This window comes from Phocoena sinus, chromosome 7, assembly GCF_008692025.1.
Source record: "Phocoena sinus isolate mPhoSin1 chromosome 7, mPhoSin1.pri, whole genome shotgun sequence".
In the NCBI taxonomy this organism is placed as follows: domain Eukaryota; kingdom Metazoa; phylum Chordata; class Mammalia; order Artiodactyla; family Phocoenidae; genus Phocoena; species Phocoena sinus.
In genome coordinates this window covers 63,233,568-63,248,531 of record NC_045769.1, presented here as the reverse complement: position 1 = coordinate 63,248,531, position 14,964 = coordinate 63,233,568, and the positions used below count along the sequence as shown (strand labels likewise).

Genomic DNA, 14,964 nt, shown 5'->3' with positions numbered 1-14,964 from the left:
CAACTTTTCCTGTCCTTGTCTCAGAAGATATTCAGGAAAAATCATCTCCTATAGGGAGACCAAACTATGAATTCATTCTTTCCTGTTTCTAGGTGTTCTCACCTCATATAGATGTCAGGAAATTCTGCTAACACGGGGTATGTGGGCTGTACTGACTTTCCCCTTCCAAACCCATGTAACAGGAAACCATGTTGCCTCTCCTTGTAATTTATTATTTTTAAGATTTTTCCCCCTCCCTACATGATATTTGTTTCCTCTAAGTTGAGTTTTCTACTGTTCAGTCTGTAGCTTTTATGTTAGTGCATTCTTTGGATGTCTGATAATTCTGGCTGCTTGTGGTGAAGAGCTCTCCATGCCTTGGTGGATCTTTGTAGATTCTGAGCTTTAACATGGTGTGATTTGGGCCGGCAGGTTTGTTGAGAAGCCCTTATGTTAGTCTCTTTAGAACTTCCTTTTTGGTTTTGTCAGATTCCTCAGAGAAGTATTTTCAAATATTGCCTAGAAGGTAATGGTCTGGCTGCCATTATTTTGTAAACTGAATGGAGTCAGAGCCTAAGTGCTCTGAGTCAAAATGCATATGATGACTTTCTTTTTTTCCTCTGTCATTTTTCTCACATTCTACTGGCTCACATTAAGCCTGGTGATGGGGTGGAAATATGTAATGTACCAGCAGTGAGGCACCTTATGTCATATGGCAATGAGCAGGGATGTCCTCCTCTTTTAAGGAAGTGATCCAACAGTTGGTAACAACAATACAGTCTGCCATAGAGAGTGTTCCAAATGCAAGAATAATGGGACTCAAGCAGTTTGGTCTTGGCCATACCTCCTTCTATTGTTTTAGATCAATACCATAGCTTAAGAAAACTTCAGAGACAAAGATTTCTAAGAAGGAATTTGCATAAAGAGGGTGAAATCTCAGTGGCTCTCAAAGGACACCTGGACTTTCTAGGCATACGATGATTTTAATCGCCTATCCTCCTACCCTTAACTGTGCTTGCGTTTTACCTTCTCCAGAGATGAATTCTCTAGCCAGAATTCTGTTCGGGTGGGGGAGAAGCAGTTTTCATCCAGTCCTCATTTTAGCCTCCTATCTCCCCAACTCCAGTTATTGAAGAACCAGATGTTTCCAGTTTCTGAGCCTTTTGAGGATTCTGCAGTGTAATTGGGGTTGATTCTCAGCTGTCCGCATTGCCTTCCTGTGATTTGGCTTTCTTAGGTTTACTAGAGTCAACATGTATCCATTTGCTTTCCAATTGACAAAAGTTTGCATTTTTTTTTTTTTTGGATTTTCTTCATCCTGGTGCTTTTCATCCTTTAAGAAATACCATTACTATATTTTTATTGGAGTTTTGAGTGAAAGTAAAATTAAATATTTATGTTCATTCTGTCATTTTAACTTCAAGTGCTGAATATATAACTCACTTGCATTCTCTGGATTACTGGGTGAGGTTGAGCCTTTAAAAAAAACTTATTAATTTCCCTTTATGATTCTTGGTATGAGATTGGTGTATGGATTATTCTTCGATGATTTTTCTGTTAGATTGCCTAAAGTTTATCAGTTCTAAAGTTTTACTTTTATATTTGGATTTTTAATCCACCTGGAGTTGATTTTTATATGTAGAGTGAAGTAGTGATTTATTATTTTTTTTTTCCCCTACAGAAAACCAGCTCCAGGACTATTTATTGAACAATCCATTCTTTTCTCACTGATTTGTAATGCTAATTCTGTCATATACAATTGATCCTCATTACTTGCAAATTCTATTTTGCAAATTTGGCTACTTGGTAAAATTTGTGTTTATGCCCGAAATCAATACTCAGAGCAATTCCTTGGTTAGTCACAGATCTCGGTGGATATGCAGAGGGCACCTAGGTTGAAGTGGAACAAAGCAAAACTCTACCCTCTTGTTTCAGCTCATACTGTAAACGTGTCCTTTTCATGGTCAATTTAGTGCTATGTTTTTGCATTTTTGTCCTTTGGTGATTTTGTTGTTTAAAATGGTCCCCAAGAGTAGTGCCACAGTGCTGTTTAGTGTTCCGGAGAGCAGGAAGGCTTTGATGTGCCTTACAGAGAAAATTTGTTGTCAGATAAGCTTTGTTCAGGCTGTTATAGTGCTGTTAGCTGTGAGTTCAATGGTAATGAATCAATAATATGATACATCCAGAAAAAGGTAGAGGAAGTTATGATCTGTACCTAAGGCTATTCCAAAAAGTGCTGAAGTAACATATATAGTGTGTGATGAAGCTATGGAATCACTATTTAAATTACATTTTAATCTTGAGTCTATCATCTAATTTTAGTATTGTTTTATTTTTACAGTTTAAAACAGAGTGGAAAATTCCCTGGAAATCCCTGGCCTCCCTATAAGAAAAGGACGCCACTCCATCCCAGCTATAAAGGTCTCATGAGACTTTTGCACTGTAAAACTTTACACATTGTGCTATTCACTCTGCTTTACAAGGTACAGTAGTAATTCAAATAGAAAGACTCAGATTAGAATTTATTACCATAATTTGTAAATAAAAGTGCTAAAGGATAATATTTACATAAAAATATTTATAAAGTAAAATGTATTTATATGTTTAAGATGTGTGAGGATATGTCATAATCACATATATATGAATTGTATTCTTTATGTAATTTCAAATCTAAGTTGAAAATAACAGCTATACCACTTTTTGGGGGAAACTATTCATATTATCAGTTTCAGATAGGAATTTTTTTATGGTTTCTGTGCCACAAGAAGTGAAATATTGTGTGAGTACAGGAAGAATGAAATGAACAGTAGGGACCAAACAACCACCAGAATCCACTAAAATGACAAAACTAACATGGCAGCCATAGGAGCCAGTGACCCTGTGTTTAGGCTTGTTCTCTTGGCTTTCTTCCTCTGATCAGGAATGTGACATGGAGGGATTTGAATGGGCTCCTAAGTGACACCATTAAGGATTTTCTTTCGTTAAATACCTTAGAAACTCAAAAGGTGATGCTTTTACTTTTTTGTTACCTAGAATTTGTTTTATCCTTGGGTCTTCTCACACAGAATGGACTTACTTATTTGGCTAACATTAGTTGTGTACTCAAAAATTGTATACATAATGTCATGGAGTATGTGTATATATATATAACAGGCATATTTATGTTCTAACCTGGATAAGAAATGAAAGACAAACTATACTCATGTTATATAGGTAAAATAACTATAGACATTTATAAAGTAACTAGACACGATAAACATTATACAGTTAGATATAAAAAAACTATTGTTTCTTCTTTCTAATTAGAATTTGAAAAATTAAAAATCAAATTAAAAAAGTAAGCCTATTTGTTAGGCAAATTTACAATGACTACATATGCATTATTTAAATTAAATTTAGTTAAGTAGACACTTTAGTTTTTTTCTTGTTTGCTGTGTAAACAAATATAACTTTTAGATTTCTGTACCCCCTATTCTTTTTAACTCTACCCCATGACCAGTTTTTTGTTTTACTTGTAAAAATTACTCCTGTTAAAATTTTAGACATGCGCCTCAAAAAAACATCTTGAATGGTTTATTTTCATTAATTTCTAAGAGAATTATTCAGTAAAATGATTTAAAATGTTCTTTTTTCATTAAAAAAAGTAGAATATTTTTTCTTACTAAAAAGATATTTGTGGTTTTGATTTTTTACAAATAGATTTTTTTTTGAATGTCTACTTAGTGCCAGATTTTGTTTCAAATACTTTATACACTTATATACATTACTTTGTTTAATTCTAGGAAACTTCCTTATGAGTGAAAGTTCTGTTGTTCTCATTTTTCAGATATGATTTTTAAGTTTTAGAGATTAAATAACTAGTTCAGATAGTGAAGCTAAGTACATATATTGGGTTGGGCAAAAAGTTTCTTTGGGTTTTTCCGTAACATCTTACAGATAATAAATGTCAGTAATTCTTGATTTAAAAATTAAAGAAGCCTACTGCAAATGATTTGTGTCCTTTCAAGTTAAATTTTTTCAACCTTTTTATTTGCTTACTGTAAAAATAATATTTCATCAAAAATAGAAAGGCAATATTGTTATAAGATTATTATGAACAAATTTTTTAAAATCTCAACTTTGTAATAGTTTTCATGACTTTTATGATAATAGAAGAACCTTTAATTGACATTGCATTGGCAGGTCAACTTTCTAAAAATCAGTGTCAGTAAACCATTTCATCTCCTGCCATGTTTAATATTAAAAAACTTTAATATAGAACATGTTGATAAAAATCCCCAGAAACCATTTTTATTTTTTTTTTGTAGTACCTAATAAAGTTTTTTCTTTTCTTAGCCCTTAAGTTACTCATTTGAAGCTGTAAGATGTAATGCCATAGGATTTCAAGCCAAAATTTATTTGATTTTAGCTAGTAATGCTCTATTTATTAAGAGGAGGCAGAGTAGTAATGATAGGCAGTCCTTGGGAGTTTGAAACTGTTCTAGTATTGCTTGTGCTAGCTGAGTGTGTGGCTGAGCCTTGGTTTCCTCCCTGTAAAGTACTGGATTAGAAAACATGACCTTTGTTGCCTCCCAGCCTTCAGTCCCCTCTTACTGTTCTTGCTCCTCCCACTATCCATACCACCTATCTACTATTTATTGAACACCAATTGCTAGATACTGTATGAAGCAAGTTACAGATAGTGATCATGTAATCCTTGCAATAATTCTGGACTACTATTCCAGTTTTAAAGATGAGAAAACTTAAGGCCAGATGTTGCTCAAGGTCAAATAGCTAAGTATATACAGAATTTGTATTAAAAAACAGGTTTTTAAAAGATTTTGAAAGTCTATTCTCCTCACCACTGTGCCACACAAAATATGAATGGAAAAGCCTTCTCAGTAGTCAGAATAAGCATTAGAAAGTCAGTGAACTGAAAGTCTTTATTTTTTAGTCACAATAGATTAGCTCCTAAGTGACTAAGTCCTTTCCAAGCTCCCTCTGCCGTTTGGGCAGTTTCTGCTAGGCTCAGCCTAGACTGGCCTCTTTTTTTGTTCTCTGTAGTCTCATCTGCAGCTGACAATGCCACTCCCCGCAGAAGCTCTTCCTCTTACCCCTTCCATAGTTTGACCAGATGGCTTTTTTTTTTTAAATAATGAAGACAACATGATAGTTGCCAGGCTGTTTTTTTCTTATGGTATTTTATGTGTCTTCTGGTTAATAGTTTGTTGCATCATATTGAATGAGTGATTGGTGTAGGTTAGCCCCAAAGTCCTGCATAAAATGTGTAAGGCTTGCATTGTGTATTCCGTGTATAAGGTCAGATTTATCAGTATTTCCTCAGAGAAGCCTCTCTCCTAACCACTTGCATTTCTTTTTCCTTTCTCACTCATATAAACCACACATTGCATACACATTTACACAACAACACAAAACACTCAGGTTCAGAGCTTTAATTTTAGAGACAGATTTTAAGAATATTAATGTTCCATAAACAATTATTTTGCTCCCAGTTATATGCCAGGTGCTATGCCAAACACATTTGCATGAATTATCCTATTTAACAAACTTATTTATCTGATATCTTTGTCATCAGGAGAAGAGTGTCAGCAACTTAGAATGTAAAATAGTCTTGTTAAATTACTTTATTAGATACTAGTATTTTTATAATAATGGTTTTAGTGGATTATTTAATGTCTTAACCTTTAGGAAATCAGTGAACTAATATCTCTGGATATTGCCTAAAATACTGTGTGATCTTGAGAAGGAACCTGTTTTACGGGTTTTATTTTTGTCTTTTCACCAAGGTATGGCTTTATTCATGTATCTGATTATGAATTTTCTATGTATATGTATATATATGTACATATGCATACATACACGTATATATGTGTATATGTATTTTATGTTACTTTCATCTATAGCATTAAAATATTTTTTGATATTTAAGTGAAATATGTTTTGTGGAAAAAAAGTAATTACAGGGCATCTTTTCCCTTTTTAAAGATTTTGATGGATCATCAAAATCTGTCAGAACATGTACTCTGCATGGTTTTATATCTGATTGAATTAGGACTTGAAAATTCAGCTGAAGAGGAATCAGATGAAGAGGTAAGTAGTTTCTTGTATTTTTAAATGTTGAAGTTATGACATGCCTTAATAAAAGGTTGTATGTCATCTTGAAAGGTATTTATGGATTCATCATACTCAGATGAAAATCTTCCTAAGAACTATTGGAAAAGGCCCTTTTTAATTTTCACGTACATATGTTCTTTGAGAGGTTTCACTAATACATTAAACTCCATTTGTAGAATTATTGAATTTGAAATTCATAATTCATAATATGTAGATGTAAGAAACATGGTTAGTGCACTTTTGGTGTTATGCTAATAGCATTGATTACTGGTAAATAATTGTTATGTTAGGAATTCAGTCTAGAAATTCTAATAATTTGATTAGGGATTAATTTTGAATAGCAAATTGTTTCTGTAAAGGTTTTAAGTTAATGGAGTAAGTATTGTTTTAAGGGAGAATGTTTACTTAAGAATACAAGTTGTTAATCTGTTTCAGGATTTTATTAGTATCACTTCCATAAAAGTAATTGTCACTACAAATTGATTTTATAATTAATTGATATTTTCATCATCCCCTCCCTCCAAAAAGACAGAATACAACACAACATAATAACAGCAAAAAAAAACAAACAAACAAGAAAAAACCAGACAAGTAAAAAGACTAGGCTGTACTTTATATTCTAAGTTGAGTCAACATATATTCTTTCATAATAGATATTAAAAGGTCATTACGATTCCTCTAAGACTAAGTCAGACTTTTGGTTGATTTTTCAGACTTTCTTCTACAGTTAGTCCAAATTAGCATTATTTGACTGTATTATGAGTTATTCCTAATGGTTGATGAATAATATTCTGTACTAAGTATTTCCAAATTGAAAAGTGTATTTTTTTCTGGAGAAGTTTAGCTGACTTCCATTGGACTTACCTATATTAGTACGGAGAAATTTGTTCTAAAATTTTGTGTTTGTATTTGGTTTTATTAGCACTTTGTGATTTGTGAATGAGACTATAAGGGATTCAGGAATATGACAGGCAATAGACTATTATTTGGGCTTGTTACATTTCCATTGTACCTTAGACCAGATTGGCAAGGTTTGATATTCATTATGTTTATGTTTTAGGCATCAGCAAGTGGACCAGAACGTTGTCATGACAGTTGGTTTCCTGGTAGTAACTTAGTATCAAATATGCGACACTTTATAAATTATGTTAGAGTGAGAGTTCCAGAGACTGCTCCAGAAGTGAAGAGAGACTCACCTGCAAGTACCAGCTCTGATAGCTTGGGTTCCTTACAAGTAAGTGTAAAAGAGAGAACAAAAAAAAAGAAAGACTTTGTTATGTTGGGTTGTGTCATTTAGATCATCCTATCATATCCAAAAGAAAAATAAATGTGGTTGTAGATAATTTTAAATTGTCTTTTAATTCCTCTGATATATCTAAGCAACTTTTGCCTCACCCATCTTTTTCCTTTAATCTGCCAGAGTTCACGTCGGCCTAAAGTTCTTCAAAGAGAGGTAGAAGTATATAATATTTGCATTAACTAGCAATATGGCTTTAACTGGAAATGGGGACAAATGCTGAAGTATTTGTGTGTATATGTGTGTGTTTAATTAATATGATTAGATTAAAAAATGTTCAATGTGTGTGTGTTTTTTAAACGCAGTAATTTCGGCTTAATTTTAAAGAAAATTCATATTATTGAACTTAAAAAATAATACTGCATATTTAATAGTGGGTTTTTCTTAGTAGTGTTAGTATTTTGGGCCAATTATAAGCGGCACATTTCAGTCTGTTTATATTTAGCATTGTTACTAACATCTTAAAAGTGAATGTTCCCTAAATCAAAATAAATTTAATCTTTAGTTGCTGGTGGCATGCCCATTCACAGCTTTTTTTTTTTCTCCTATGGCAGTTAATTAACTTTGATAAAATAAGCCCACAAAAATCTTAAACTCCATATATTGTGTATTTGGACGCATTTTGAAAATCAGCTCTCTCATTGCATGTAGCTTAATTAATTTATAGAAAGCAGAAATGAAAAATCTTGATATGACAGGGCAAGTAACTAAATTTAAATACCTCTAATTCCTACAATATAGATTTTTGCAAGTAAAGAACATTGACTCAGACATTTCTTGAAGAGTCCATTTATAGGAACTTTCTTTGTCTTTGACAATACGTTTTTGCTGTGAACACCATAAAGAATTTTGATTAAAATATTGGAATCTATAAGCAGCAGCCTTTGCCTCTAATGCTGATACAGAGTACGTTGAAAAACAGCTTGGATGTTAAAAAAAAAAATAATGTATGTTATAATTTAGCTCATAAAAAGCTCAACTGATTGAAGTATCCTTTCTATGCTTGCTTAAAAAAAATTAATGAAATCCATTAAACTAGCTTGTATCTTAATTAAAAGATGATTTCTAAGAGCCCTAATGCAGTTTGACTGCTTTAGCAGAAAAGGCTAGTTTGAAGATAAATTATTGAGAGAAATAGTTTTAAAAAATCTGTTCAAATAACAAATTGTAGTGATATTTAAATATGAAAGAGATTAGTTTGATTTTTCATCTTTATATTTCACTTTAGTAACTTAAAGCATTTGTGTTAGAATTAATTTTCAAACTTTTGAAGTTCCTTAAAAATGAAATTAATTAGCAGTTCAGATTCATTAATTTGGTAAAAAATTAATTTATAATTTTCTTAAGTGGAAGATATCATGGTCTTCTAGAAGTTGGTAAAGAGTATAGTATTCTTGATGAATGTTGGATAGAATAGCTTTTATTCTTTTAATCTGATGAAGGACTTTGTTTATGATTCCTCTTTAATATGGCTCTAGAAACTACTCAAGCTTTGTCTATTTTCCCTGGTAGGTAGGCCCAGGAGGTTGTAAAACAGGTGTTACTGTGGCTAATCGCCTTTCTCCTCGATCGTTTCCAGGTTGAGGGGGACTAAGTATATTTGAGAGAAGTGAAGAGACAGATTTACTTAAAGAGCAAATCTATTAAATAAATAAATCTTTGGATGAAACTTTGAACATTCCCTTTTGAAAATGTAGTACTAATATGGTTTTAAACTTGACACTTGAATAACTTCTCTTGATTTTTCTTTTTCTTTCTCTTTTGAATGGTAGAATTCTGGTACAGCGCAAGTTTTCAGCTTAGTAGCAGAGCGTAGAAAGAAGTTTCAGGAGATCATCAATCGCAATAGCAGTGAAGCAAATCAGGTGGTTCGTCCTAAAACTTCAAATAAATGGTCTGCACCTGGTTCAGCTCCACAGTTAACTACAGCCATTTTGGAAATTAAAGAAAGCATATTGTCTTTGTTAATTAAACTTCACCACAAACTCTCAGGAAAACAAAACTCCTACTATCCTCCCTGGCTTGATGACATAGAAATTTTAATCCAACCAGATATACCTAAGTATAGTCATGGAGATGGTATAACTGCAGTAGAAAGAATTTTACTAAAAGCTGCATTGCAAAGCAGAATGAACAAACGCATCATTGAAGAGATATGTAGAAAAGTGACCCCTCCTGTACCACCCAAAAAGATCACTGCTGCAGAGAAGAAAACACTGGACAAAGAAGAAAGGTAATTTTTATTTTTAATGCTTTAAACTAATGTATGGTACAGTTGAAGATTTTGTTACCACCCCCCATCCCCACTTTTGGCCATCTGAGGCTAATCACCTGGATGTTTATCAGCTATAATCATAGCTGATTAGTTTGTAAGGTAAATGGAATCAAAGATAGTCAGTGCTTGTGCATTTAGCATGCTTGAGTTATCATTTACATTTAGAATACATATGGTGACAGCCATATGTATTCTAAATGTTAATGTACATGTATGTATTTAAAGGTGAGCTGTAGAGTGCGTAGCTCATTGTTTTGATTAAGGAAACATACTGAAACTTATAAGTTTATTATAAGTTTACAAAGGAGTAGTATAGGAGACCAAACACATATTCTATCAGTGCTATTATTATTAAACATTTTTGGAGGTCTCATACGTCTTTGAGCATCTACGGCACATTTTTGTTTGTTTCCATTTCTTCCTTGATGACAAATTTTTGTCCTTTGAGGATGGGTTTAATTTTTAAAACCTTTTTATTTTGAAGAAATCTCAAACTTACAGAAATGTTTCAAGGATAATACAATGAACTTCCTGGATCATTTCAGAGTAAGTTGCTTTACCCTGGAATACTTTAGTGTGTGTTTTTTAGGAATAAGGTCGTTTTCTTACCTAATCAGAATACACCTTTCAAAATAAGGGAATCAACATTTTATTTAGTACGATAAAATCCTTAGATCCCAAGTTTTGACAGTTGTCCCAGTAATGTGTCTCAGAGCAAAAAGATCCAGTCCAGAATCACTCATTGCATTTTGTTGTCATGTCTCTTTGGTCTCCTTCAGCATGGAATAGTTTCCTCAGTTCTTCCTTTATTTTCTTGACCTTGGCACTTTTGAAGATTATAGAGCAATAGACACTGTAGAATGTCCCTCAACTTGGGCTTGTCTCCTTTCCTATTATGTTTGGATTCCGATGATGCACCTTTGAGAGGAATATCAAGGAAGTGTTGCTGGGGAGTTGCCTGGTGGCCTAGTGGTTAGTATTCCGGGCTTTCACTGCCATGACCCGGGTTCAATCCCTGGTTGGGGAACTAAGATCCTGCAAGTTGCGGTGGCCTGGCCAAAAAAAAAAAAAAAAGGAAGTGTTGCTGTTTTCTTTTGACTGCATCCTATCAGGTGTCACATGATTTTAATTTGTTTAATTACTGGTGATTAACTTTGATCACTTGATTATGAGGGTGTCTGTTAGACTTCTTCACTGTCAAGTTACCCTTAGTAACTTTCCTCTCTTTTTTTTTTCCCCCTTTTTAATTAATATGTAATTTGTGGGGAGATACTTTGAGATGTTGCAATATCCTGTTCTCCATCAACTTTCAGTTTATTCATTTATTTACTTATATCAGTTTGGAGTTATGGATTCCTATTTTATTTTATGGGTTATAATTTCATGCTCATTAATCATTTTGATGCTCAAATTGTTCTAGATTTGACCAGTGGGAGTCCCTTCAAGCTGGTTTCTGTGTTCTTTGGATTTCTCCCCACCATTCTTTGAGCATTTTCAATTATTTTCTGGGCCAAGAAGATAGCCCAGGTTCATCTTGTGTTTGGTATTAGCCATTTCTCCAAAGAGTTCCTTTTAGTAAAGAATCTTATTTAGAAACTACAGTCCATGTGCTCATTCTAATGAGCTCATTCACAGACCCTCTTAGTGGGCAAAAATGTGTGTGTATGGGAGGCGGATAAAGGGAGGGGAGAGAGAGTTATTAAAAACTATGACTGTGAGTTCAACCTGATAATCCCAATTCTAATCCAGCACCATAGGATTTATTATTCTTTTCATAATTGTAACTCTCTCCTCCCATAGTGAGAAACCTGGCCCCTATAATCCTTGATATGTATTAATTTTTGATTACTTCCCTTGTATGTAACCAATTTCTTGTAACTTTCCCCCACACGAATGCCTTCCTGTGCCGGGCCGTTGGGTCTTGACACCCTGTCCTAGGCCACTGTGCCACCTTCCACGTTCAGGAAGGAAAGAGAGTGCAGGAGTGGTTTTTTTTTTTTTTTTTGCTGTACGCCGGCCTCTCACTGTTGTGGCCTCTCCCATTGCGGAGCACAGGCTCCGGACGCGCAGGCCCAGCGGCCACGGCTCACGGACCCAGCTGCTTCGCGGCATGTGGGATCTTCCTGGACCGGGTCACGAACCTGCGTCCCCTGCATTGGCAGGCGGACTCTCAACCACTGCACCACCAGGGAAGCCCAGGAGTGGTTTTTAATTTTTTGAAATGGCTAATGTCATTGGGAGTCCACTTTGATGAGTAGGGTGAGTGATCAACCTGGATAATAATATATTGGCTTAAAATATAAAATATAATATAAAAAATAAGAGTTATATTTATAAAATAGGTAATACAGTGAGTTTTCTTAAGTGGGCCCTAACTTACATTTAAAATAAATGTTAGAAAAGGAGTGTTAAAAATCTCTTGAACTTTATTGGCAAAAATATGTAACTTTTTATGGTAAGCTGGACCACAGTACTTGATTTTATAGATGTTTGTGATTATCTCCACTAAATGGGTCAGAGTGGATGTGTGAATAATCTAAAAATTACCATCAGCATTCCATTCTTCTAAATTCTATATCCTTGAATCATTTCAGATTAATAGCAGAATTCTTTTATGTTTCCCATAGAAATTACTACATAGAGTCTCAGTTTAATAAAATTCTTTTGTAGTATATAGATATAATAAATGGTCACTAAAAGAAACTGCTGTAGTATACTCCATCCATTATGGGTTTTTTTTTCATCCATTATGCTTTTAATGTCCTTTGTATCATGGGCTATGATAAATCCCTTTTTGAGTTTAGTTCAAGTAAAAAGTTTGTCTCTCCCAATGAGTTAATGTATAACTTACCTTTTAACCTTTTTCTTCTTCCTCTCCCTCCTCTCTTGTTTTGAATTACTATATGAACCTTACCTTGCTGGGGGTAGAATTTTATGCTTATTAGTATTTCTAGCATCTTTAAATGTAGGGAAGCCTATCTCCTGTCTTTATTAGTTTACTTTTATTTTCTTATACTTATGTTATAGTCATTTTTTTTCTTTTTCAACTAGCCTCAAATTAAAATGCTCTTTGGAAGTAGATAAGGGATAATTAATAAATAGAATAAAGTGAACTAATCCAAAGGAATATTTATGCTTAGATTTGGAATATAGTTTTATCTTTATCTTGTATTTGAGACTCTTTCATATTCTTTTACTTTAAACAAAATAAACCAAACTTGGAATATTTCCTGGTAGAAACTGGAAAACTTCCTGGCTTTTTGCTATTTCTCTTTTAGGAAGAGACCTGTTTTTAAGGTAACAGTAAATCTGACTATTCTTTTTAAAAATAATTAATAAATAAATTAATTTTTGCTGCATCAGGTCTTAGTTTCGGCACATTGGATCTTTTGTTGTGGTGTGCGGGCTTCTCGCTAGTTGTGGCGTGTGGGTTCCAGAACGCGTGGGCTCAGTTGCTCCCACATGCTAAGGTCCCGCAGCATGTGGGATCTTAGTTCCCCAACCAGGGATCGAACCTGCGTCCCCTGCACTGGAAGGCGGATTCTTAACCACTGGACCACCAGGGAGGTCCCCTAAATCTGACTATTCTTATCTTTTAGATTCTGTTCATAGCTTAACATAATAGTTTCTTCTAGCAATGAGTTTGCTGTTATTTGTACCTGGGGTTAAATTGTGGATTCCTAGCTAAAACTCTTCTTGCTCTTGCTATGAACTGACATATATTTAGGAAATTGTGTTGTTGGACATCCAAATTTTCTATCTACTTTAATTATTATTTCACATTTTAAAGTAAATCGTGGCTTTTATTTTTACCTATTTAAGCCCAATGATTGTCAAACTATTTTAAAGCAGCAGAATCCTTTTAAGGACAATAAAATTTTACCTGAAATTTAATACATAGTACAGAAAATTGGTTGTTCTTAACTGTGTGCGGGGGGCCTTTCGTACATTATATACCCCTGAAAGATAGTAGGTATGTCTTAAGCACGTCTGGTACTTATCACTTTATTTCTGTTTAATCTAGACGACAAAAGGCCAGAGAGAGGCAGCAGAAATTGCTTGCAGAATTTGCTTCACGACAGAAAAGCTTCATGGAAACTGCAATGGATGTTGGTAAGTCAAAATTTATTAGTTTAGAACTCTCATACTTACAGTTACAATTACCTTAGGGATTATCTAGTCCAATCATCCACCAGTTTTTAACATTGCAAACAGATGATTTCTGGTCTTTATTTAAACAATAGAGTGATGGAAGATCAGACCTTTATTATAGACAGTCCATTCTGTTGTTGAGTAGCTACAGTTGTTAGAAAGTTCTTCCTGATGGTAGTAATACAGTATTCTCCTGCTGCTTTCTTCTGTTAAACTGTCCTTTAGATTTGTGAGGTTCATCATTGTGAATTTACTTATTCTGATTTTTTCCTGAGAAATTATTCTAAGATCCTTAAAATAGTTTTCAGATACTTTCCGTGTCTCTTCCTGCTGCCCACCCCTTCACTATTTCTTAAAATCAGATGCACTTCTCACTTCCATTAGGGTTAGCATTAGCATTTGTACAATGAGAGAGGATGCTATTTTCCTGTGTGATGGTAGATTGCTATGAGTAATCTTTTACACACATAGGAAAAATAGATTAAATCTTAATTAATCTCAGGCTTCAGTTAACCAGGATACTCCCTTCCCTGACTATTACTTGCATTTCATTGATTTCTCTCTCTCTCTCTTTTAACTTTTAGACAAAAATGCTGAAAGAAAATACACTGAAGTTGTGCCTTTAGTTAAAATATATACACATATGTGCATTCAGACATGCAAATACAGTCTCATGCACATAAGCACATGTAACTAGAGTTATATATATATATTAACTACTGTTCAATATATAACTAATGTTCACAAGAGGTGTGAAGAGGAGGGTCAGTCCAGATTTAGCATAATGTGTTCTAAACCATCAACAGTAGAGTTTATGTTCAAGACATAACTTTGATGTAAAGTATACTAAATTCTGCTTATTGGATTAACTTGCTATCAGTTGACTTTTTTTTTTTAACATCTTTATTGGAGTATAATTGCTTTACAATAGTGTTTTAGTTTCTGCCTTATAACAAAGTGAATCAGTTATACATATACATATGTCTCCATATCTCTTCCCTCTTGCGTCTCCCTCCCTCCCACCCTCCCTATCCCACCCCTCTAGGTGGTCATAAAGCACCGAGCTGATCTCCCTGTGTTATGCGGCTGCTTCCCACTAGCTATCTATTTTACGTTTGGTTCAGTTGACTTTCTGATAAGAAATATG

The 14,964-nt window shown here is 33.9% G+C and overlaps 1 protein-coding gene across 3 annotated transcripts in view; it reads left to right on the top strand.

Annotated features, from left to right (window-relative positions):
- The window catches only part of UBR3 (ubiquitin protein ligase E3 component n-recognin 3), a 232,659-nt gene that overhangs the window by 109,461 nt on the left and 108,234 nt on the right, over positions 1-14,964 (top strand). For all 3 annotated transcript variants that reach the window (XM_032637364.1, XM_032637365.1, XM_032637363.1), the window contains exons 20-24: positions 2,321-2,462; positions 5,965-6,069; positions 7,154-7,327; positions 9,163-9,623; positions 13,690-13,778. In XM_032637364.1, coding sequence (XP_032493255.1) covers positions 2,321-2,462; positions 5,965-6,069; positions 7,154-7,327; positions 9,163-9,623; positions 13,690-13,778 — 971 coding nt within the window. The remainder of the gene's footprint in view (positions 1-2,320; positions 2,463-5,964; positions 6,070-7,153; positions 7,328-9,162; positions 9,624-13,689; positions 13,779-14,964) is intronic.